The sequence below is a fragment of the Oryx dammah genome, unplaced genomic scaffold, assembly GCF_014754425.2.
Source record: "Oryx dammah isolate SB20612 unplaced genomic scaffold, SCBI_Odam_1.1 HiC_scaffold_26, whole genome shotgun sequence".
NCBI lineage: Eukaryota > Metazoa > Chordata > Mammalia > Artiodactyla > Bovidae > Oryx > Oryx dammah.
Genome location: NW_024070210.1, coordinates 18,337,100 through 18,363,694, shown reverse-complemented (window position 1 = coordinate 18,363,694; position 26,595 = coordinate 18,337,100). Strand labels below are relative to the sequence as shown.

The following is a 26,595-nucleotide window of genomic DNA, read 5'->3' as shown; positions in this document are numbered from 1 at the left end:
TTACTGATTTTTGCCACCTTTTTTCTTTTTCTTTTTTTGTCATTTGTTTCTTCATTCAGACGTTTCTGGGGAAAATATAAAAGCACAACTGCAGGTAGTCTGGACCTACTATTTTTCTCATTCTTTTACTGAACTTCACTGCTTAACCGCAAACACTGCAGTTTTCATTGTTCTTAAATTTCCAGTGCTGGAACTTACCTAGCAGTCTAGTGGCTAACACTTGCTTCCACTGCAAGGGGAACAGGTTCAATCCCTGGTTGTAGAACTAAAATCCCACATGCTGTGTGGCACAGGAAAAAACAAACACAAAAAACTTCCAGTGCTATCTTAGGTAGGTATGAATGAGTGAAAGTTATTTGATTCCCCTCCTTACTTAGCCAATAATCTCACGTTAAAAAAATCTTAACTTTCATTTAGGCATAGTCTTCATTTCCAGCTTTCCATTTTATGATATGCATCTTGAACCTTTGCTTTCTATTCAGAAGACCTCCCCCACTCCACTTGTCTCTGGTTTCTAACTACCGTTGGCAATTTCTTGAGACTTGCTTGGGTATTTTCATTATCTTCTTCCTTCTGTCTGGAATAAGTTTTGAAAAACACAGGAAATTAACCTTAGGCCCTCCCTTTTCCTTTTCACTACACTTGAGATTCCATAAACTAGCTTACAGATTGGAGAAGGCAGTGGCACCCCACTCCAGTACTCTTGCCTGGAAGATCCCATGGACGGAGGAGCCTGGAAGGCTGTGGTCCATGGGGTCATGAAGAGTCAGACACGACTGAGCAACTTCACTTTTACTTTTCACTTTCATGCATTGGAGAAGGAAATGGCAACCCACTCCAGTGTTCTTGCCTGGAGAATCCCAGGGACGGGGGAGCCTGGTGGGCTGCCGTCTATGGGGTCGCACAGAGTCGGACACAACTGAAGCGACTTAGCAGCAGCAGCAGCTTACAGTTTTATGTGCGCTTCACATTTCTTAAAGTGAAAAAGTCACGCAGTCATGTCTGACTCTGTGACCCCATGGACTGTAGCTCACCAGGCTCCATCCATGGAATTTTCTAGGCAAGAGTACTGGAGTGGGTTGCCATTTCCTTTTCCAGGGGATCTTTGCAACCCAGGGATCGAACCTGGGTCTCCTTCATTGCAGGCAGATGATTTACTGTCTGAGCCACCAGGGAATCCCAACGTTCTTAGGTCTCGCTCAATGTTTTTATCTTTACTGGTGACTGGTAATAATCCCAAATGAGACTCTCCCCTTGTAAGAGGCTACACCATAGTTTATATCTTGATACTCTGGGCGTTTGCTCTCTATTGGGTCTCTTGCTCAGTTGCTAAATCGTGTCCAACTCTTTGTGACCCCATAGACTGCAGCACCAGGCTTCACTGCCCTTCACTGTCTCCCGGAGTTTGCTCGGATTAATGTCCATTGAGTCACTGATGCTATCTAACTTACCCATCCTCTGCCACCCTCTTCTTTTGCCTTGAGCCTTTCCCTGGGATGTCACTTTAGCCTTGTTCCTTAGTCTGTGGGTTCTTCAGTGCTTTCTGGGTTTCTGTACACCTTAAAAAGTGAAGAAATACGGAATACTGGAGGAAAATTTATCTGTAGTCCAGTTATTCTGCCAGTGGTTGCTTTTTAAATCACTTCTATTTCCTTTTTGCAGGAATGTGTTTTTCCATATGCATAAATGTCTATTAAAGATCTGTTTAATAATTGAACAGGGTAAGAAATTTTCTGTTACACATAATGTTTATAAACAATTTTAATCACATTCTGTGGTGGCTGAACCATACTTTATTATAAGACATTTAACATTCCAATTTTTGCTATTAATAATACTCCATCTTTGCACAAAGTTTTGTTTGTTCCTAAGATAGTTTGCCAGCGTTTTAAGACTTTCTACTTACATCCCAGGTTGCATTCAAAGAGATTGAACTAGTTCACAGATGGATGGGTTTTAGCCTATGCTTGTTTAACAAATGTATAGAACTGTTATGTGCTAGGGATTGTTCTCAGCACTTACATGTGGACAAACAGGCAAAAATTCCTACCCTTGTGAAGTTTGAGGGAAGTGGGAGATGAGAACTTTAAAAATTTTACTTGGGGGGTGTCAACCTTTTTATTTCACCAACATTCCCTGTTAATGGAAAAACAAATGCTACTTTGTTCTTAAATATAAAGTTGTGTGTAAAACTTACTTAAATCCATTCATGTATTGGGGCGGGGAGGAGAAAGGAGTTGGAGATTGATGCTCTAGGAATACGAAGGGTTATCTTGGGAAAATTTAAGAGAAATAAAAAGTCTCATTTGGCCAGATGCTGTTACTGATTTCATTTTCAGTTTTCTGATTAACTGCCTGTGCATTTGAACATTTCTCCATTGTTCACCTTTGCTTTTACATGATGGTCAGGGGACGACAGAGGATGAGATGGTTGGATGGCATCACCGACTCAATGGACATGAGTTTGGGTAAACTACTCCAGAAGTTGGTGATCGACAGGGAGGCCTGGCGTGCTGCAGTTTCCGCGGTCGCAGAGAATCGGACACGACTGAACAACTGAACTAAACTGAACTGATTCATTCTTAAGGGGCTTCCCAGGTGTCCCCAGTGGTAAAGAACCTACTTGCCAGTGCAGCAGAGGTAGGACATGGGGGTTCCATCGCTCGGTTGGGAAGACTCCCTGTACAAGGGCGGAGGCAACCCATTCCAGTATTCTTGCCTGGACAATCCTATGGACAGAGGAGTCCCATGGCCTGCAGTCCATAGGGTCGCAAAGAGTAGGATACAGCTGAGTGACTAACACACACAGGCTTTCAGATAAGTGTATGTGTGTGGTCTGCTACTTAAGGAGTTAGTTATTGGTACTGTTTTTACAGCCGTCTGAATGGAAAGTTGGCAGATGGCAAAAAAATCAAAGGACCATAGGGCAGATCACTGTGCACCAGTTACTCTGTAACATTTGGATATTACAAAATGAGACAGCCATGCTTTGAAAGCTTACTATCAAGGAAGATAGGATCTTAAACTTGGAACCCAAGAATCCCAGATGATGTTTTTTAAAATGCAGTTTCTAAGGTTCTCCAAACCCACCAAAAGTCTTGATTCATTAGGGAGGGGGTGGAGGGCACAGAGGAGCTCCCCCTCGCCCAAGGTCAGGGGTGGCTGTGTGGGCGCAGGAGGGCCAAGAGGACCTACTCCACGTTCAAGGTCAGGAGGGTTGGCATAAGGAGATACCCCTTGTCCAAGGTAAGGAACGTGAAGAGATACCCCATGTCCAAGGTAAGAGAAACCCAAGTGAGATGGTAGGTGTTGCGAGAGGGCATCAGAGGGCAGACACACTGAAACCATAGTCACAGGAAAACTAGTCAATCTAATCACACTAGGAAAGGACCACAGCCTTGTCTAACTCAATGAAACTAAGCCATGCCATGTAGGGCCACCCAGGACGGGCGGGTCATGGTGGAGAGGTCTGACAGAATGTGGTCCACTGGAGAAGGGAATGGCAAACCACTTCAGTATTCTTGCCTTGAGAATCCCATGAACAGTATGAAAAGGCAAAATGATAGGATACTGAAAGGGGAACTCCCCAGGTCGGTAGGTGCCCAATATGCTACTGGAGATCAGTGGAGAAATAACTCCAGAAAGAATGAAGGGATGGAGCCAAAGCAAAAACAATACCCAGTTGTGGATTTGACTGGTAATAGAAGCAAGGTCCGATTCTGTAAAGAGCAATATTGCATAGGAACCTGGAATGTCAGGTCCATGAATCAAGACAAATTGGAAGTGGTCAAACGAGATGGCAAGAGTGAACGTCGACATTCTAGGAATCAGCAAACTAAAATGGACTGGAATGGGTGAATTTACCTCAGATGACCATTATATCTACTACTGTGGGCAGGAATCCCTTAGAAGAAATGGAGTAGCCATCATGGTCAACAAAAGAGTCTGAAATGCAGTACTTGGATGCAATCTCAAAAACGACAGAATGATCTCTGTTCATTTCCAAGGCAAACCATTCAATATCACGGTAATCCAAGCCTGTGCCCCAACCAGTAACGCTGAAGAAGCTGAAGTTGAACAGTTCTATGAAGACCTACAAGACTTTTTAGAACTAACACCCAAAAAGGATGTCGTTTTCATTATAGGGGACTGGAATGCAAAAGTAGGAAGTCAAGAAACACCTGGAGTAACAGGCAAATTTGGCCTTGGAATACAGAATGAAGCAGGGCAAAGGCTAATAGAGTTTTGCTAAGAGAATGCACTGGTCATAGCAAACACCCTCTTCCAACAAAAAAAGACTCTACACATGGACATCACCAGATGGTCAACACCGAAATCAGACTGATTATATTCTTTGCAGCTAAAGATGGAGAAGCTCTATACAGTCAGCAAAAACAAGACCAGGAGCTGACTGTGGCTCAGATCATGAATTCCTTATTGCCTAATTCAGACTTAAATTGATGAAAGTAGGGAAAACCACTACCATTCAGGTATGACCTAAATCAAATCCCTTATGATTATACAGTAGTAGTGAGAAATAGATTTAAGGGACTAGATCTGATAGATAGAGTGCCTGATGAACTATGGACAGAGGTTCATGACATTGTACAGGAGACAGGGATCAAGACCATCCCCATGGAAAACAAATGCAAAAAAGCAAAATGGCTCTCTGAGGAGGCCTTACAAATAGCTGTGAAAAGAAGTGAAAAGCAAAGGAGAAAAGGAAAGATAAGCATCTGAATGCAGAGTTCCAAAGAATAGCAAGAAGAGATAAGAAAGCTTTCCTCAGCGATCAATGCAAAGAAATAGAGGAAAACAACAATGGGAAAGACTAGAGATCTCTTCAAGAAAATTAGAGATACCAAGGGAACATTTCATGCAAAGATGGGCTCGATAAAGGACAAATGGTATAGACCTAACACAAGCAGAAGATATTAAGAAGAGGTGGCAAGAATACACAGAAGAACTGTACGAAAAAAGATCTTCACGACCCAGATAATCACGATGGTGTGATCACTCACCTAGATCTTGACATCCTGGAATGTGAAGTCAAGTGGGCCTTAGAAAGCATCACTATGAACAAAGCTAGTGGAGGTGACAGAATTCCAGTAGAGCTATTTCAAATCCTGAAAGATGATGCTGTGAAAGTGCTGCACTCAATATGTAAAGTAATGCTCAAAATTCTCCAAACCACGCTTCAGCAATACGTGAACCGTGAACTTCCAAATGTTCAAGCTGGTTTTAGAAAAGGCAGAGGAACCAGTGATCAAATTGCCAACATCCGCTGGATCATGGAAAAAGCAAAGAGAGTTCCAGAAAAACATCTATTTCTGCTTTATTGACTATGCCAAAGCCTTTGACTGTGTGGATCACAATAAACTGTGGAAGATTCTGAAAGAGATGGGAATACCAGACCACCTGACCTGCCTCTTGAGAAACCTGTATGCAGGTCAGGAAGCAACAGTTAGAACTGGACATGGAACAACAGACTGGTTCCAAATAGGAAAAGGAGTACGTCAAGGCTGTATATTGTCACCCTGCTTATTTCACTTATATGCAGAGTACATCATGAGAAACGCTGGGCTGGAAGAAACACAAGCTGGAATCAAGATTGCCTGGAGAAATATCAATCACCTCAGATATGCAGATGACACCACCCTTATGGCAGAAAGTGAAGAGGAACTAAAAAGCCTCTTGATGAAAGTGAAAGTGGAGAGTGAAAAAGTTGGCTTAAAGCTCAACATTCAGAAAACGAAGATCATGGCATCTGGTCTCATCACTTCATGGCAAATAGGTGTGAAAACAGTGTCAGACTTTATTTTGGGGGGCTCTAAAATCACTGCAGATTGTGACTGCAGCCATGAAATTAAAAGATGCTTACTCCTTGGAAGGAAAGTGATGACCAACCTAGATAGCATATTGAAAAGCAGAGATATTACTTTGCCAACAAATGTCTGTCTAGTCAAGGCTATGGTTTTTCCAGTGGTCATGTATGGATGTGAGAGTTGGACTGTGAAGAATGCTGAGCACCGAAGCATTGATGCTTTTGAACTGTGGTGTTGGAGAAGACACTCGAGAATCCCTTGGACTGCAAGGAGATCCAACCAGTCCATTCTAAAGGAGATTAGTCCTGGGTGTTCATTGGAAGGACTGATGGTGAAGCTGAAACTCGAATACTTCGGCCACCTCATGCGAAGAGTTGACTCATTGGAAAAGATTCTGATGCTGGGAGAGACTGGGGGCAGGAGGAGAAGGGACGACAGAGGATGAGATGGCTGGATGGCATCACCCGACTCGATGGACGCGAGTCTGAGTGAACTCCGGGAGTTGGTGATGGACAGGGAGGCCTGGCGTGCTGCGATTCATGGGGTCGCAAAGAGTCGGACACGACTGAGCGACTGAACTGAACTGAACTGGAGGGCACAGGGATTTACAATTGAAGTTAGCATTTCGTTTTGATTGTGGTGCCTCTGATTTCCATTGAGAAACGCTGTGCAAATAAGTCCTGTAGAGAAAAGAAAGAGACGTTAGATTTATACGTTAGATTTAACGTACTATCACTTGTAGTCCGGGAGAAGCACACACTAGGTCTAGTTTACGTAGCAATCTAGATCCTCTGCTCAGGAGCAGCCTCTAATCTGATAACCTCCTCCTCGCGCTGGCGGCCACGGGGATGGAGGTTGGGGAGCCAGGGCCGGGGTCAGAAGCCCGACTGGAGCGCCAGGTCCCCGGCCTCAATCGCCACTACCGGAAGCTCCACCTCCTCCCCCTGGGACCCGCCCCTACGCCGCTGGGGCCCCTCCAGGGCCACGCCCCTCGGCGGGCGGGTCACCAACGTCGCCCGGGCCGGAAGTGACGACACCGGTGAAGCCTTTTGGGTGGGGCCTGGGTCATCAGCACCAAAGGCCGCGATTTCACATCGGAAACAAAACAGCGGATGCTCGGGAAGGAACCTCGGCTGCTAGGGTCCGGTGGTGGTGGCGGCGAGGAAAGGGTAGGTGCCCGAAGGGGAATTGGGGGTGACAGAACGCGCCTCACATCCAGTGCCAGTACGGGCGGCTGCGGGCAGGGCCGGGCCCTTTGTCGCCGTCCGGGCCGCGTTGCCGGTGTCCTCGAGGATGAGGCGCGGGGCGCGGTCTGGCAGGGAGCGAGGAACCCCATGTGGGGAACCAGGAGGGGCGGCCGGTTTCTCGGGCGCCGGGCGCGGCGCGCAGTCCGGTTGAAGAGAGTCCCCCTCAGCCTTGGTATGGAAGTGCTGGTTTCCCGAAGACAGCTCTGGGCGCAGGTGCTTTGGGCGGGGATTGACCGTCTTGCCTGGAGTTGAAGCGAGAGAAAAGAGGAAGCTCCTTGCGCTGGGTCTTGTTGAGCAACTGGTGAAACTCCACGCCTCGTCCCCTGAGTGTGTCCTTGTCCAGGGGAAGCGAGTTGCACTCGGCTAATTTCCGAGTTCGAGGCGGAAAACACCGGGGTGTGATGCTTTTGCCTTAATCTGGACTGTCGCGAGGCTTTGTCCAGTGCTTTGCCTGTATTTTAGATACTTGGCTTTTTGATCCCGCAGATTCCTTTCAAATAAGTATCTGCTTCTCTGGTAGAAAAGTCAACTTAATGATTTTACAAGGGTTGTTTGCCTGCTTTGGACAAGAGGAATAAAGCGTTCAAGGTTTACTGTGGGAGATAAGAATGGCAGGGAAATCACTATATGGCAGAGCACGTTGTAAAGTCATAAGTACTCTCTCAAGTTTGAGGCAGGTGGAGATTACATCTCGTTAACGGCATCTTGTTACTTGAGTTATGTTTCACCATGGAAAGGTTTTCACCCTCGGAGTTGAATTGAGGAGGGCATTATATCAGAGGGTGTACTACGAAGAGCGGCACTCTGGATCCGAAGCGTCCGGTACCCGGTGTGCACTTTAAATCACTCTTAGGAAGGAGGATAAAAACAGGAACGAGATTGGGAGCCGGTTGCGTTTGGCTGATTCAGTCACCTGCCAAAGCCAGTTTCAATTCTCCTTTAACTCATTTACAGAGTTCTGCCAACGTAAACCCCCTCCCACCTCCATTTAGTAACAAGCCTTTAACAGTGAAAAAGAAGCTTATTTATTGAGTGCATGGATTTCCTTCCTCCTCTCTCCAGAGAAAAGTAGATGATAGAAGCGGCATCTATCATCTGTTTTTACATTCGTCGGCTCATCTTCCTTGGGTAAATAAGTTAGCACAACTCTGGACATACTTTCCTCTGAGTGGATATGGTCTGGTGCTGAATTTTAAGTTAGTGGCTGCCTCTGGTCCTAGACTGCTGCGTGAATTTCCATTTGGGGAGAACTAGAGGATTGGAGTTGATCTCTGAGAATCATTCCAGCAGGAAAGATAGAAAGTTTGTCTGTCAGCAAGGCTTTTGTGGTCCCCTTCCCCTCCCTCACAAAGGGATCCAGGTTCCCTCTGCTTCTGCTCTCCCACTGCTTTACCTCAGTTTTCAGGGAGAGACTTGTTTCTTTTGGATGTATTCTGAAAAATTAATAGTGCCTCTCCTTTGTGTGATCAGTTCCAGGCAGAGTTGGAAGGTGTTTTGAGCTTTGCTCTTAATAAGTTTTGTGACAAGAACTTTGCCTTAGGTCTAGAATGAGTGAGAAATTTGAGGTGACTTTTGCATGAACCAGGTGGGATATAATGAAAATTTGGCCTTTGGTGGTGACAGAGGCTTAGAAAGGAGGAAAAGTATGAAGAGGATATGACTGGCCAATTGAGAAGCAAGGAGTAAAATGTGAAGTTGACTAGGAGGCTTTGTTTAGAAAACGGGGGAAACAATCAAAGGAATAAGAAAGCTAGGAGCAAAGGAGAGTCTGGAAGAGGAGAAATCGGTTTGGAAGTATCACTTTTCAAGTGCCAGTAGTTGAAATATCCCGTGGACAGGCCTGGGGCTGTAAACATGCGTCCCTTAAATAGCCTTACCAGTTGATTTTGGAACAGTGGAGGAGAAGCCTGAGAAAAGGAGGGGGACAAGGAGGCCCAGGCAGAGCCTAGGAACACTTATAATGAGAGGGTGGAAGAGGATAAGGAACCAGCTGAGGGGAATGAGTGGTGGGAGGAGAACCTCCGTGATGCAATGTCACTAAACTGAGGAAGGGAGGGAAGCTTCAGAAAGGAAAAGGTTGTCAGGGATTTTCAGTATTAAGCCTATTTGTCGGAGAAAGAACTGAAGCTTTAGAGCAGCACTGTCCAATAGAAACATCACGTGAGAGCTACAAAGGTCAGTTTTAAGTTTTCTGATGAGCAAATTTTTTAAAGATAGCAATAGGTGAAATTAATTTGAATAATGTATTTTATATAACTCAGTACAGCTAAATAATTTTATTTCAACATGTTATTAATGTAAAAACATTCTTCTCTGTCTTCCCCTCTAGATAGTAAGTGCCTTAAGTGACTAGAAGCATCATCGGATGCACTAGCACCCCTCGTACCTACCACAGTGTGTGGTTGTGTAGAAGAATCCCGACAAGTGTTTGTTGATTAAAGGGTATTAATGTTTGACTATGCCTTGTACAGTTCCTTAAGGTGATCTAAGCGAACAAGAGAATGCTGAATATAGTCAATGATTTACAAATTAACTGTGAATAGTCCTTTTCTTTGTTAAAGATTAGTTGTGTTCTGCCATTTCCACAACAAATTTTCCACAATGACTCATTGTGATTACATCTTCCATGTACAGTTACTGAAATGAAATTTGAGAGGAAAAGAATCTCTTTAACTGTATAAGTAATAATACAGGACCATGGTCCCATATCCACAGTTCGCAAATCCAAAAGCTCCTAAATCATTTGATGGCAAACTCTAACCTGAACCTCTTTATGCATTTGCCTCTTGTTGCAGTGCAGAAGACCTGGGTTGAGAAGATCCCTTGGAGAAGGGAAAGGCTACCCACTCCAGTATTCTCGCCTGGAGAATTCCATGGACTATATAGTCCATGGGGTCGCAAAGAGTCGGACACGACTGAGCGACTTTCACTTTGAACTTTACAAAATCCAGAAAATATATAAATTCTAAACCTGTTTAGTCCTAAGGGTTTCAGGTAAAGGATTTTACGTTTATGTCTTCATTCATTTTTTATTGCACCTTCTGAGCCCACATAACCATTATTATTTAAAGACAACCATGATAACTCTACATAGTAGACCTCCCCCAAACTCAGTGCCTTAGAGCGTTAGCTCTCACTCTTCTTAAAGGTGACAGCCAGGGCAGTTCTGCTTTGCCCTTCTTGTTCTGGGCCCCAGGCTGAAGGGCAGTGGCTACCCAGATAAGTTCTTGAGGGGACAGCAGAAGTACAGGAAGACAGGGCCCCCTGCACAAGCACAGTTTTAACTGTTTGTGCTGCATCTGCCAAGATCCCATGACCAAAGGAAGTTGTCAGGTTGAGCCCAAAGGCATGGAGTGGGCAGTAGACTGCACTCACCTTGAGGCCAAAGCAACTCACAGAACCAAGCTCAACATCCTTTCTTGGGCATGTTGGGGGAGGGAGTGAATATATGCTGAATAATAATCTAATCTGCCACAAATGGTTCACAGAGTGGGAAGGAAGGAAGCAGGGGGGAAAAAAATCACCAAATTAGATGTATCACTATGCTTGGTCTTTTTAGGGCCTGTCACTTTCACAAAGCCTCTTGTGGGACTGGGGAGATTGTTTGCTCCCTAATCTCTTAAAATTGAGAGTCTTTCTAGGCTGTATTCCTGACGTTTTAGATAAATTTTAAGTTATTAATTTTAGTTTGTTACCTTGGGATATAGTGAGAGACAGAAACATACTTTTCTGTTGGTATGTCCCTAAATGAATTTTTAATAAGCTGCTTTTTGGGATTTCAAGCATTGGTCCTGTGATACTTTTTAAAGTGCTGATGGATAGAAGGTTTTCTGATTTTTCTGTTCAGCACATCTAAACTTCAAGATTATCTGTATTCTCCTGGGGCTTTCAGTCTTTGTGTATAATAGAAAGAAATTACAGCTGCCCATCAGAAAAGGATTTCTTTTTCCTTTTATCTGATTGAGCAAGTGTTTTGAAAAAAAGGAAATGAATAGCAGTGAATTTAAGTGTTGTGCTTTAATCAGCCTCAGAAAATCTTTAGCAGATGGCCAGAGAGAGAAAACACCAAAATCTACTTACATCCCTACTCCCACTCCCTCTGCAATTCAGGTCATGTGAAAGATCCTCACTTCCCAACAACTGTCTTTTCTTGTTCTCAGGGCACTGTTTGTAATGTTATAAGGTCCAGTAGTGTCTTTTTGCCATGCTGCTGGGACAGTGGGTCATTGGCCTTCTCCATGCAGTCATCAATTGTTTTCAGCTGTTACTGGCCCGGAATCAAATCTAGCTTTGCCTGCCCCTTTGTACCAACAATGTTTGTTTGTTCTCCAGGCCTGACTGGAGACCTAGCTAGCCCTGTTGCCTACCTCCACTTCCTCCTGCTGCTGCTGCTCAGTCGCTTCAGTCGTGATTCTGTGTGACCCAATAGATGGCAGCCCACCAGGCTCCCCCGTCCCTGGGATTCTCCAGGCAAGAACACTGGAGTGGGTTGCCATTTCCTTCTCCAATGCATGAAAGTGAAAAGTGAAAGGGAAGTTGCTCAGTCATGTCCGACTCTTCGCGACCCCATGGAGACCGCAGCCTACCAGGCTCCTCTGTCCATGGGCGAGAGTACTGGAGTGGGGTGCCATCACTCCAGATGTGTCTTAAATATAGTTGTCCTTTGGTGGGGGTCGGGGATGGAGGACAAGTGCTTTCAGAACTCCCACCAAGCCCCACCCCATGGCTAACAGAATCTTTGGATGCTGAAGTCCTTTATATAAAATGGCATAATATTTGCATATAATCTATACACATCCTCCTGTATACTTTAAATTATCTCTAGATTACTTATAATACCTAATATGAATGAAAACACCTTTTCTAGTCCTGTGGCTACTGCTGAGTTTTCCAAATTTGCAGACATATCGACTGCAGCACTTTCACAGCATCATCTTTTAGGATTTTAAATAGCTCACCTGGAGTTCCATCACCTCCACTGGCTTTGTTCATAGTAATGCTTCCTACGGCCCACTTAACTTCACGCTCCAGAATGTCTGGGTCTTGGTGAGTGACCACATCATCGTGGTTTTCTGGATCATTAACACCTTTCTTGTATAATGTTTCTGTGTATTTTTGCCATCTCTTCTTAATCTCTTCTGCTTCTGTTAGGTCTTTTCTGTCCTTTATCATGCCCATCCTTGTATAAAATGTTCCTTTGATATCTCCAGTTTTCTTGAAGAGATCTCTAGTCTTTACTGTTCTACTGTTTTCCTCTTATTTCTTTGTCTTGTTCATTTAAGAAGGCTGCCTTATCTCTTCTTGCTATTCTCTGGAACTCTGCATTCAATTGGGTATATCTTTTTCTTTCTTATTTGCCTTCCACTTCTCAATTAGTCAACTTTTAAAAATCTAGAAGCATAGGTCAGAACATTTGCTTCCAATACATTGAGAATATAACTGTTCTGCTGGAGTCCACCTCCCTTTTGGGTAAGCTAGCATACATGTTGTCAAACCCTAAATATAGGTTTCAGTTGAGTTCAGTCACTCAGTCGTATCTGACTGTTTGCAACCCCATGAATCGCAGCACGCCAGGCCTCCCTGTCCATCGCCAACTCCCGGAGTTCACCCAGACTCACGTCCATCGAGTCTGTGATGCCATCCAGCCATCTCATTCTCTGTCATCCCCTTCTCCTCCTGCCCCCAATCCCTCCCAGCATCAGAGTCTTTTCCAATGAGTCAACTCTTCGCATGAGGTGGCCAAAGTACTGGAGTTTCAGCTTTAGCATCATTCCTTCCAAAGAACACCCAGGGCTGATCTCCTTCAGAATGGACTGGTTGGATCTCCTTGCAGTCCAAGGGATTCTCAAGAGTCTTCTCCAACACCACAGTTCAAAAGCATCAATTCTTCGGCGCTCTGCCTTCTTCACAGTCCAACTCTCACATCCATACATGACCACAGGAAAAACCATAGCCTTGACTAGACGGACCTTAGTCGGCAAAGTAATGTCTCTGCTTTTGAATATGCTATCTAGGTTGGTCATAACTTTTCTTCCAAGGAGTAAGCATCTTTTAATTTCATGGCTGCAGTCACCATCTGCAGTGATTTTGGAGCCCCCCAAAATAAAGTCTTACACTGTTTCCACTATTTCTCCATCTATTTCCCATGAAGTGATGGGACCGGATGCCATGATCTTCGTTTTCTGAATATTGAGCTTTAAGCCAACTTTTTCACTCTCCTCTTTCACTTTCATCAAGAGGCTTTCGAGTGCCTCTTCACTTTCTGCCATAAGGGTGGTGTCATCTGCATATCTGAGGTTTTTGATATTTCTCCCGGAATATAGGTTTACACCTTCAAAAATCTATTTGACTTTTCAAATAGAAGTATATAGGAATGTGCACAGATCATAGGTATAGAGCTCAGAGAATTTTCACATTGACATCTCTGTGTAACTAGCACCCAGATCAAGAAACAAAACATTACCAGTAACTCCAGAAGCTTCCTGTGTACCCCCTTCTGATGATCAGTTCCCATGAAAGTAGCCATTGAGTCTGCTGTTAATTTTAATTCATTTTATTTTTAAAATAATTTTATTCATTTTCTTAATATATATTTAAACAGAATTGTCTCATTATATAATTACATCTTTTTTAGTTGATATTAATTTGCAATCTTTTGATCTCATGCCAGCTTACTATGGGCACATAGCAGGTTGGAGGGGAGGTGAAAAGTGGGCACAGTATTTAAAAGCATGTAGGATAGGGACTTCCCTGGTGGTCCTGTGGTTAAGTAGTTGTGCCTTCACTGCAGGTGGCATGGTTTTGATCCCTGATGAGAGTATTAAGATCCCAATGCCTCATGGCATGGCCCCCCCCAAAAAATACATGGGATAGAAAGGAAAGCATACCTTGATTATGAATTTGTCATGATTTAAATGATCCAAATAGAGGTGATAAGGATTAATTGGAAGTCAGTACCTTTACTAGAGGAAAAAGTGGTTTTATGTGGTTTTTTATGAAAAAAATCATTAGAATAAGAAAGCAGAATAACATTTAGAGGATAGAAGATCCTGAAATGAAATGACATTGACAATGTACTTTCATTTAAGTATGTACATGGTAATGTTTTAGACACTTTAAATGAATTAGAGTATTGCTTAGGTATGCAAACCATTTTTTTTTTCTTCTGTATTTCTGAAGACTTTCAATGAAAAGCAAAGTTGAAGTCCTAAGGAATTGGCCGATGGACATTAAGGTACCTAGACAGGCACGTGGGAGGGTGAAGTCTGTGAGATGGAGTAATGTGTGTGAGCAAGGCTGTGCGAGGAGGCAGAGGAGAGGCTGGGGGTCAGGAGTCTGTGGTTTTGGTCTTGGTCTGCCCAGTTTAATGCTTTTAAGCAAGTCACTGAACTTGGGTCCCCTTCTGTTTTTGTAAAATAAATATGTTACCTAGTTCTGCCTTAGAACATTGTGGTAAAGGAAAAAATGAGATGATAAAAAGAAATTAAAAGCACAAAACATAATTTTATGGTGATATAAATTAAGGTGGATCAGAAAAGGAACGTTGACAAGAACATTCTTTAAGATCATTTAGCACCCTTTGCTCTAGATCTGAAATCATTAGATATGATAGTGATTGAAAATATTTGGTTTCTCACGTAGATCTGCTCATTACCAAGAAGTAACTTGAGCTGACAAAAGTTTGTCAACTGAAGGTCTTGGCATAATAATGCATTTCTGGTTTACAAATTAGTCTTGTAAGTGTTTAATTGGTGTGAATGGATTTACTAGAACTTAACCAACTCTTGGTAACCCAGTAAAATCTGTTCCAGACCTAATCCAGGAGCCAGCAAGTGACAGCAGCCTGTGGGGTCCTTAGAAAGCGTGGCCTGGAGGAAAACACATGAAAGAAAGTCATTTGTGAAAGTGTTTCAGAATAAAAGTATAATTGTAATGCACAAAAGATTGTTTTCTTTTTCCCTTTTTCAGAACCCCAAGAGGCTCTGTTTTCTGTGGAAAAGTTTATCTGTACAGTTGCTCCAATGACAGAGTTACCCGCTCCCTTGTCCTACTTCCAGAATGCACAGATGTCCGAGGACAATCACCTGAGCAGTACTGTACGTAGCCAGGTACAGTGTCAACCTCTCCAACTACCCTTTCAGACTGTGGATTCGTTGACCACCCTCCCTCACCTCCAGGAGCGGCACAGGACTGAGCAGGCTTTGTCAACTTTACCAAATTTACATATTTGTGGAACTTCAAGTACGGGAAAGCACTGTCCCATTTGGTGCAGGGGACGCAAGGCTGCATGATTCTTGGTTGTTGATATAGTTCCTCCCTGGCTCAGACATCACCTCCCTTTCTGATGCCTTCTTCAACTTCCCCAGCTGTTTATTACTCTACCTAGCTTGCTCTTAATCTTCTGTGGGCTGAGTACATTTTATTTGCTTTTAGTTTTTCAGTGCCTGGCCGGCCTGGTTCTTGGCGGTGCTCAGTGACAGAACGATGAATGCTGGGCTGAGTGTAGCAGTCCTGGGGGAGGTCAAAGGAGAAAAGAAGGAAAGGGATGTAATCTGTGCGTGGAACACAGAGAGTCGGCGGCTCCACACACAGGCCAGAGCTTCCTGTTCCTCTGCTAGCTAATCATTACATGTTGAAGGCAGAGTCCACAGATGGCCTATGAGACGGCTGGGGCGGCGGTGTTATTTTTAGAGGTGGAGCCAGAATGGGGAAAAACACAAGGCCAACTCTAAGCCGTATAGGCTGCAGGGGGTGGGGAGCAGGGCCAAACTTTACTCTGTGTGAACCCGAGGGCAGAGCCAGTGGTGGAAGGAAAGAGGTTCTGGATCAGGAAAGAGAAACTTCCTCACAAGTACTGTATATCTGAAAGAGCATGGACTGTCTCATGGGCTAGTGTGTGCATGTCACTAAAAGCAGCCACAGAGGCTGGAGGACTATCAGCCGGATCTGCAGAGGGTTAGTTCACAGACTGAGCGGTGAACTATAGCACTGGTGGCCAGAGATTGAGAATTCAGTTAAGGGTCAAAATGTGGGAGGAAGGCTTCACAAAGTAAACCTCCGTGGATGCTTAAGATTCGAGTAGAGCCAACTGGGAAGTCACGACTGATGGAAGAAGTAACACTAGTGGAAGAAGGGTTGTCCTACAGTATAAATTGACAGGGGGGCTCTCTCTGGGGATATCAAAAGCAGATCACACTGTATTGTTAGAGCATTTTAAACAAGTGAAGTCAATTTAAAATGAATATCTAGGGAAGCCCGAAAGAGAACACCTGAGGGGTTGCTGGGGTGGAAGACGGGCTGTTGCCCCTCATGTCTGGGTGGATGGTTAATAAGGAGTGTTCTGACAACACACTTGCTCCACTGCTGTGTGTCAGCAGCCTGACTTTCTCCTTTTTGCTGTTCCCTAGGAATGGCCTTTTGAAAAAGTTAGACTGGGCTAGATTAGAAGGTTCTTGGGGTACAGCTGTGTAAGTTTGGATGCTGCAGACTTTGTGCTCATTTTCAGACTGTTAGAGAAGAGAGATGAAAAGTGGGAATCGCAGACTTGGGTCTTCTTCCTTAGCCAGAGCTGCTCCTGTTTTATCTGTTTCACATACCGATCTTCCATGGATCCCTTTGAACAAAAGATTCCACAGCTAACCAGTTAAAGGTCACTCGTCTGCCCTCAGGAGACGAAACCAGCCTACTGAGTGTCTTCAATGTGCTGGACTCATACTCTGTGCTCTCACAAACATGCAGCTTTAGGGCCTGGCATTTTAGGGACATTTATCATAAATGAGCAAGTTTTCCTTCTATCTTCTCCTCCTTTGAATAGCTCCTCTATTAAAGTACTTATCTATATGACTCTAGAGTACACAAACATGCAATTTGACACTAGATATTACAGAAGGAAAAGAAAATCTATTTACATATAGTTTTGAAGCTGAAAAGAGAGTGAATAACTTCCTTACAAACTAGGTAAGTCGGTGAATTATCCTTTCCTTTTAAAAATGAAAGTCATTGTATGTTTTTCAATTGAAAATAGTCTTAAAGAGGCTTCCCTGGTGGTCCACTGATTAAGACTAGGCACTTCCAATGCAATGGGTGTGGGTTTGATCCATGGTTGGAGAACTAGGATCCGTGTGCTGCATGGCATGGCCAAAAAAAAAAAAAAAAATGTTTAAAAGCAATATTCAGCAGGCCCGAATATGAAAATAAACTTTTCTAAATCTTATAAAGACAGACTGAAGTAAACTATATTAGAAATTTCTGTGTAGTCCAGCTAATGTTCAGCTGTTCCATTTATTATTTTAATGTCCATACCAGAAAAGCCCAACAAGGAAAAGATGGGTGATTTTGGTGATTTTCCCCTTTGTTTTTTGCACATGTTCAATAATACAGTAATCTCATAATTTAAAAAGAAATGTATTTTTAAAGAGGAAAATTTTTGGATGTGAAGGAAGGTCGCAAGAGGAGAATATGCTAGGTGGGGAATATCTGTGGAAAGGAGCAAAAGCCTTCAAGGTGCTCATGATGACTGACTTAACGAACAGTAGTGGGGAAATTAGAGCAACTGATGTCAAACAAACCAGAAAAGCATGATAGCCTGAGGTCTTGGTAATTGGAATTCATATTCTGTCCTTGCCACTGGTAAAAGCTTCAGTTGTGTTTGTCAGTTTCCATTTAAAAGACTGAAATGTTTACCATGCTTTATAAAAAGGTTTCATAAAAATACTGACTTTTGGATTTGAACTTTAAGCACGCTTTCATTTTCTAGAAAACTAACCCATATAAAACATCTTAATTCCTGCTTGTAACAAATGAGAGGAGTTAAATTGTTTTCACCTTTTCAGTTTTTAGAATACTTTACTTTTTTATGCTTGTCAGCCCTGCTAGGTTATAAAATCTCTAAAGGCAGAACCTTATTCATGTTTCTGAGCTGACTTTTGAATTTAATCACCAGGTGTCTCTAAACCAATTCAGTACAGATCTCCCTGCCAAAGAGCAAAGAGGTTTTTGGTTTTTTTCCTCACATTAGCAAGAGAAAATTTAAAATTTTGTTTCTGCAAATAAAAATGCGAAGTGAATCTCAGTTGCATAAGGACTTCATCTTTTGTTTGAGAGGGTGCCCTGGGCGCCCTGTTCTCTGGACCCACTCCATGGCCATCACATCACTGCTCTTGACACTATGTCGTTATCTACACTGCTGTCTCCATGTGGGGCAGAGCTCCAGTTTTTATGTAGAACAGCTGTCAAATGATAGTTTGGCATGTCACGAGAACCAAGTGGAGAATCCATTTTATTTATTTCTGTCTCAAGACTGCGTGTCCTGCTTCAACCAAAAATGTTCACTGCTTTCCATTAGTTTATGTACCACCTCTACTGGAAGCTAGAGTGGACCTCATGTTTTTGCTGTTGGTTGGCCATGTCTAGAGGGACTGGAGACTGGAAGGTAGATTGACTAAATAAGTCCAGTGTTTTTGACAAAGGGCAAAGCTTGTAAGCTGTTAAATAACTGAAGTTCTTTGTTTTCTATTTAATTTTGGCTGCACTGGGTCTTCATTTGCTGAGCACTTCCCTAGTTGTGGTGAGCACGGGGCTACTTTCTAGTTGTGATGTACAGGCTTCTCATTGCAGTGGCTTCTCTTGTTTTGGAGCTAGGTGCGAGGGTTTCAGGAGTTGTGGCACACAGGCTCAGCCCCATGGCATGTAGAATCTTCCTGGACCAAGTTGGTAGGTGGACTCTTAACCATTGAACTGCCTGTTAATTTGTAAAGTTTTATTTTCTGGTGCAAAATTTTGATGGGTAGAGTTCATGTTTTGATTTGATGTAGACTTACATCCCTTATCGTGGATTAACTGAGGCCTTTTTGCTTTTCTGAGATACAAAGAAGTGATTTTTTTTAAAAGTAAGTCTAAAATTCATTTATATTGTTAATTAAACCTTATAAAATATGTTACAGCAGTGATTTTCAAATTGGAGTGCCCTGGAAGAATTGTTAAAACAAATTCTCTGGCCCGAAACCCAGAATTCCTGATTTTGTAGGTCTGGTATAGGGCCAGAGAATTTGCATTTCTGACTACTTCCCAGATCCCACCCACCAATGCCTCTGGCCCAGCGACCATAATTTGAGAGCCACTATATTTGAGTAATGATTTAAAGGGAAGGTAACCTTAGATAAAAACAATTAGATTTATAAATTGAATATTCAATATTTTAATTCTCATTAGTTTATTCTGACTCAAATTTTCTAGTCCTTAAGGCAATTAATTGTCAACAGCCTTTTTGATTTAGAATAGAAGGATTAAAAAATCAGTTATTTGCCAACTAAAAAAGAATCCTTAAAGTAGAAATTCATTAAAAGGTCAATAATAATTCTCTGTGTAAAGCAATTGCTAAGGAATACATGCAGATTGTTGCCTTCAGCTCTGCTAAATTTACAACATTAAAATGTGTTTGGTCTTTATAAACAAGGTCATTTGCAGTATCTTTTCTGAATTCAGAAGACTAAATTCAGAGAACTTTATTAAGTTATTAGCAAATCATAAGCTGGTAAAACTAACCCTCTCATTTTCTAGATGATGACGGGTCACTTTTTTAAAGTGTGAGAAATCTTATGAAATTAAACAGAATGCAGACATAGATGTTTAAAGGTGATTAAGTACTTGGGACCTTGAGGAAAAAATAAGTGAAAGGAGTGATCTAAATTTAAGCTAAATCAGGTTCACAGGCTTAATCAGTCAGCCTTTGGATGATGATGTTATTGTACTGCTTATGGTAATTAATTTGTTTTCCCTCCCATTCATATCAAAATGAAGTAAAGAGAAAAAAGAACTTAAGATCTTGGGGTGACCTCCAGAGAAACATGCTTGTTTTTGCATGAGAGTAAAGTCAGAGGTCTTTGGCACAGATCTTAATAGTTTGTTTAAAAAAAAAAAAAGCTTTAGGTTCAAGCCACACACAACCGCACCATAAATGTGTAATTTTATCTCTCACCAGTTATGTCAACTGTTCAGGAAAATGACAACCTTCCTTGATGATGGAGTACTGGTTAAAGCGCTAACTCTGGGCAATCTCAAAGCTTGGGCAGGTGCTGGATAGAATTCTGCATACTGTTGGAAACATTGTGTATGATTAATAAATATTTTCAAGTTTTCCACTTCACTTGCCAGTTCTTCAGTTCAGCTACTCTTCTCATTTTTTCCGCAGTGCAGGCTTAGGAGCCTCACATTTCTAATTGTGGAAATCCAAACAACATCTAGGGCTTCCCTGACAACTCAGCTAGTAAAGAATCCACCTGCAATGCAGGAGACCCCGGTTTGATTCCTGGGTCGGGAAGATCCGCTGGAGAAGGGATAGGCCACCCACTCCAGTATTCTTGGGCTTCCCTTGTGATTCAGCTGGTAAAGAATCCGCCTGCCATGTGGGAGACCTGGGTTCGATCCCTGGGTTGGGAAGATCCCCTGGAGAAGGGAAAGGCTATGCACTCCAGTATTCTGGCCTCGAGAATTCCATGGACTGTATAGTCCACAAGGTCACAAAGAGTCAGACACGACTGAGTGACTTTCACTTTCAACAGACAACTTTCAAACAATATCTATAGTACTTTTTTTAAAATTTATGTTTTTAAGATAATTTTATTTATTTATTTTTGGCTGTGCTGGGTCTTCGTTGCTGTGCCGGCTTTCTCTTTCGCTGTGGCAAGTAGGGGCTACTCTCTGGTTGCAGTGCTCAGATTTCTCACTGTGGTGGTCTCTCTCATTGCACAACACAGGCTCTAGGTGCATGGACTTCAGTAGCTGCAGCCTGTGGACTCAGTAACTGTGGTGTGCGGCCCTACAGCATGCAGGCTTCAGTAGTGCTGGCTCGTGGGCTTAGTTGCTCTGCATCTATGTGGGATCTTCCCAGACTGGGGATCGAACCCGAGTCTCCTGCATTGGCAAGTGAATTCTTATCCACTGCACTACCAGGGAAGCCCTTTAATTTAGTTGGAGGATAATTGCTTTACAATGTTGTATTGGTTTCTGCCATACAACAACATGATTCAGCCATAAGTATATGTGCATCCCATACAACAACACGAATCAGCCATAAGTATATGTACATCCCCTCCCTATAAAATCTCCCTCCCATGATACTTTTTCTTATAAATATGTATGTTAAGTAAATAACGTGAAGATTATAAATATATCAACTTAATGGAATACAGTGTTAATTTTTAGGCCTTTGACTTGGTACATGGGAATGTATACATGAAATAATATTCGATGAAAAAAGTAAGATTAAGTTTTCCTTATTAAATAATCTAAGTTTATATTCAGCAATACAGAATAATAAACTTCAGTGTGGCAAAAACTGCCATGAACAAAGTCTAAAAACAAACTAGGCAAAGGCTTATATACCTAGTAACAGATATATCTTAATATATAAAGAATCCTTATGAAGTTAAAAGGGACATAACTCAGAAACAAATTACTAAAAGGTATGAGCAGAAAAACATCTATTTCTGCTTTATTGGCTATGCCAAAGCCTTTGACTGTGTGGATCACAAAAAACTGTGGAAATTCTTAAAGAGATGGGAATACCAGACCACCTGATCTGCTTCCTGAGAAATCTGTATGCAGGTCAGAAGCAACACTTAGAACTGGACCTGGAATAATAGACTGGTTCCAAGTCGGGAAAGGAGTATGTCAAGGCTGTATATTGTCACCCTGCTTATTTAATTTATATGCAGAGTTCAGTTCAGTTCTGTTGCTCAGTCATGTCTGACTCTTTGCAACCCCATGAATCGCAGCACGCCAGCCCTCCCTGTCCATCACCAACTCCCGGAGTTCACCCAAACTCATGTGCATCTAGTCGGTGATGCCATCCAGCCATCTCATCCTCTGTCGTCCCCTTCTCCTCCTGCCCCCAATCCCTCCCAGCATTAGGGTCTTAAGTACGTTATGAGAAATGCTGGACTGGGTGAATCACAAGCTGGAATCAAGATTCCTGGGAGTAATAGCAGTAACCTCAGATATGCAGATGACACCATCTTTATGGCAGAAACTGAAGAACTAAAGAGCTTCTTGATGAAAGAGAAGAGTGAAAAAGTAGGCTTAAAGCTCAACATTCAGAAAACTAAGATCATGGCATCTAGACCCATCAGTTCATGGCAAACAGATGGGGAAACAGAGACTTTATTTTGGGGGGGCTCCAAAATCACTGCAGATGGTGATTGCAGCCATGAAATTAAAAGATGCTTACTCCTTGGAAGAAAAACTATGACCAACCTAGACAGCATATTAAAAAGCAAAGACATTACTTTGCCAACAAAGGTCTGTCTAGTCAAAGCTATGGTTTTTCCAGTAGTCATGTATGGATGTGAGAGTCGGACCATAAAGAAAGCTGAGCACTGAAAAATCGATGCTTTTGAACTGTGGTGTTGGAGATGACTCTTGAGAGTCCCTTGGACTTGCAAGAAGATCCAGCCAGTCCATCCTAAAGGAGATTAGTCCTGAATATTCATTGGAAGAACTGATGCTGGAGCTCCAATACTTTGACCACCTGATGTGAAGAGCTGACTCATTGGAAAAGACCCTGATGCTGGGAAAGATTGAAGGCAGGAGGAGAAGGATGATAGAGGATGAGATGGTTGGATGGCATCACCGATTCAATGGACATGAGTCTGAGTAGGCTCCAGGACTTGGTGAAGAACAGGGAAGCCTGGCGTGCTGCAGTCCATGGGGTTGCAAAGAGTTGGACATGACTGAGTGACTGAACTGAACTGATGAGCAGTATACATATATGAAGGAGGAAAAAGAAATATAAATGGTAATAAATATATGAAAAGACTAGTTGATCAACCTTACTAGTAATCAGAGACATAGAAATGAAAACCTTTGTCTTTCGCCTTTCAGTGAGCAAGGCTTGATTCTTACTGCAACTGAAGATATGGGGAAATAGGCACTCTTCATTTGATGTTCATAGAAGTTAAAAGTTTGTCTTTATCTGGAAGCAGGCTGTCAAAGAGTCTGCTACATACACATGCCTTTTGGAGATTATCTGGCAATTAACTCTAAAAATGCATACACTAGACTTCCCTGGCACTCCAGTGGTTTAGACTCCGAGCTTCCACTGCAGGGACATGGATTTCGTCCTGGGTAGGGGAAATTCCACATGTCTCGAGGTATGGCCAAATAAATAAATAAACGCATGTACCTTTTGACCAAGTATGACCACTTCTTGAAACTTATCCTATAAAAACATTTCCATAAAAGTACTAGGAAATATAGACAAGAATATTCTTTAAAATATTACTTATAACTGAGAATTTTCAGATAATCTGTCTTATGGTTTACCCAATCAATATTATAAGGTAATGGAGAATAGTAGGATCTTTTGACTAAACTGTCTGAAGTAGAATCTCAGCTCTGGAACCTCTTAGCTGTGGGATCTTTGGCAAACTATCTGATCTGTCTAAGCATCAGTTTCTTAATCGGTTAAATGAAGTTTAGAATATTAACTCAGTTTTATAAGGATTAAATAGATGACTCACCTGAGCTGCTTAGCAGAGTGTCTCACGCATACATAGTAAATCTTAGCAATTATTATCGTAGTTATTACTGTGCTGCTACTGTAATGTTATTTTTTAATTATTTCTTTTTGCTTCTATAATGTGTAAGTTGAAGAATATTGGCAAAGCAGATTGCAAAACATGGCTATAAAAGTATCTGAAAGTATGTCAGATTGCTCACCTGTTCGTGCTGTGGAGCAGAGATTCGGGAGGATGCTGAGTTTCTATTTATAAACACAAGTTGATAACATTTTTTAAAACTTCTAAAAATATTTATAAACTTTTATTTATGGTATTTCTTTTAACTACAGAAATAAAACTAAAAGCCAAGGACAGGCAGGCAGTAAACAAGGTTTTTTTTTAAAAAAAAAAAAAAAACAAAAAAAACAAATGGGCAAGCATGCTCTATTAAAAAATACCTCCCCTCCCCTCCAACACACTCAAAAATACCTCCACAATCTTTGGTGCCCGAGAACTACTCTGCCTGCCTGAGGGTCCACATATGTTCAGTGGTTGGACTTGTACATGTTCTGAAGTGAGAGAAGGGAGAAAGAATTAAAATGAAGACTCTGACTTCACAGTGTAGGAGCTTTGGGGAATGTGGCTTCATAGGAACTCACTTCCCACATACTGGGCGCTTCCCATAGGACCCCGCCCTCCCTGAAACTTAAAACATTTGTGTAGTGAGTAATCCTGCTTTTGCCACTGAAATGAAACCATTTATAATGGCTACAACACTGGTTTTTCTGAACCTTAAAAATAGTCTCAAAGGGCAAAACTGAAGGCAGTAAAATGATCCTTGGTTGCCAGAGCATAGTGGGAAGGCAGGGATAAATAGAGGGTTTTTGGGACAGTGAAACTCTTCTGTATGGTACTATGGTAGATGCATGTATTGCACACTTTTCAAAACCCAGAGACTATACAATACCAAGAGTGAACCCTAAAGTAAACTATGGATTTTAGGTGATAATGTGCCAATGAAGATTGGTTGATTGTGAAAATATACCACTTCGGTGTAGGATGTTGGTGGGGAAGGTTGCGGGGGCAAGGGGTATTATGGAAGCTCTCGGTACTCTGCTCAGTTTTGTTCTGAACTTAAAACTGCTCTAAAAACTAAAGTTTTTTTGTTTTCTTTTTAATTAATAAAGAAATGAGGACTTCCCTGTTGGTCCAATGGCTAAGACTCCAAACTCCCAATGCAGGGGGCCTGGGTTCAATTCTTGGTTGGGGAGCTAGATCCCACATGCTGCAAGTCTGACCTGGTGCAGCCAAATATATCAATAAAGATTTTTTTTTTTTTTAAAGAAATGAGTTACCAGGCCACATATACAAAGAGGCCTTTATGTTCTTATCTTTTAGAAATACATATTAACACTAAAATATTTATAAAGTAAATGATAGGTCTGAGTTTGCCTCAGAATAAAACTGGGGGCAAAGTGGGTGGGAATACAAATGGAATAAGATTTAACCTTGAGATGACATAATTGAAGGTCAGGTGCACACGTGCTTCCCAGGTGACTCAGTGGTAAAGAATCTGCCTGCCAATGCAGGGGATGAAGGAGACACATTGGGAAGATGAATCAGGAAGATCCCCCTGGAGGAGGAAGTGGCAACTCACTGCAGTGTTCTTGCCCGGAAGGTCCCATGGACAGAGGAGCCTGGTGGGCTTCAGTCTAGGAGGTCGCAGAGAGTTGAACACAACTGAGGGACTGAGCATGCATGCAGAGTGCACATGGGGCTTTAGTACACATTTTTGACATATTTACTTAACTTTTTCCATAATTAAAAAAAATTGGTTTTAGTCAGCCTTAAAAATAATGCTAAGTTGTCATTCTAGTATTTAGCCAAGATTTTGCATTTTGGAAATCTCTTAGTACTTCTGTCACTTTCTAATATGACAGTTTTCAAAGGACCTACACACCTCTTCACCTCTTTGTGAAAAACGCTTAAGAAAAACAGCTTTATTGAAGAATAATTATACACAGTTAATTACACATATTGAAAGTAAGTATACAATTTGACCAGTTTTGACATACATGTATACCATGGAAACCACCACTGCGGTCAAGATAATGAATATAACCATCACCTGTAAGTTTCCTCTTCCTTGTAATCTCTCTCTCCTATCCCTCCCTAACTGCTCTCTATCAGGCAACCACTTACTAATGTTTGTCACTGTATTCTAGTTTTCATTTCCTAGAATTTTATATAAATGAAATCATACTGTACATAACTTTTGTAAGGCTTCTTTCATTCAGCATAATTATTTCAAGATTCATCAGTGGTATAGCATGTATCAATAGTTCCTTTTTATTGCTGTGTTGCATCCCATTATATGGATATACCACAGGTATTTTTTTTTTTATCCATTCACTTGTTTATGGATGTGGCATTGTTGCTGGTTTTGGGTTATTACAAATAAAGCTGTTATGGACATTTATGTACAGATCTTTGATTGGACATATTGCTTTCATTTATTTTGAGTAAATGCCCAAGAGTAGAATGTGATCCAGTGTAGAAAGTGTATATTTAACTTCTTGAGATACTGTCAAACAGTTTTCCAAATTGATTGTGTAACTTTGCACTGCACTGGTGCAGTAACTTTGCACCAGTACAAGGGTTCCAGTTCCTCCACATTCTCGCCAACGCTCGGTACAGTCTTGTCAGTTTTTTAGCCATTCTAGTAAAGGGTACTAATATTGTGATTTTAGTTTACATTTCTCTGAATAATGATGTGAAGTGTCTGGTCATCTGCTTGTCTTCCTAATATCTTTGGTGAAGTATCTGTTCAGATGCCTTGCTCGGTTTTTAAACTGGGTTGTTTCTTTTCTCTTTCTTTCTTTTTCTAGGAGGTTTGGTGTTGTTTGTTTTCTTACTGAGTTTTATATGTTCCAGATACAGGTCCTCTGTGATATATGTGATTTGCAAACATTTTCTTCCGGTCTGTGGCTTGTCTTTTTATTTTCTTAGCAGTATATTTTAAAGGGC

General features: G+C 42.0%; 2 protein-coding genes across 6 annotated transcripts in view; both read left to right on the top strand.

Annotated features, from left to right (window-relative positions):
• The window catches only part of RBM25 (RNA binding motif protein 25), a 55,319-nt gene extending 53,008 nt beyond the window's left edge, over positions 1 to 2,311 (top strand). Inside the window, exon 19 of the mRNA XM_040226144.1 lies at positions 1 to 2,311. This exon is cut by the window's left edge and continues 5,306 nt beyond it. The gene's annotated coding sequence lies outside the window, so the exon portion shown is untranslated.
• Positions 2,312 to 6,831: 4,520 nt separating this feature from the next.
• Positions 6,832 to 26,595, top strand: part of PSEN1 (presenilin 1) — a 71,948-nt gene continuing 52,184 nt past the window's right edge. The window contains exons 1-2 of one of the 5 annotated variants that reach the window (XM_040226141.1): positions 6,832 to 6,994; positions 15,041 to 15,180. In XM_040226141.1, the coding sequence (XP_040082075.1) occupies positions 15,094 to 15,180 (87 nt within the window). In that variant the 5' untranslated portion in view covers positions 6,832 to 6,994; positions 15,041 to 15,093. Of the gene's footprint in view, positions 6,995 to 7,195; positions 7,245 to 15,040; positions 15,181 to 26,595 lie in introns of those variants that run through there. The other 4 variants (XM_040226142.1, XM_040226140.1, XM_040226139.1 and 1 more) reach the window with 4 other exon arrangements.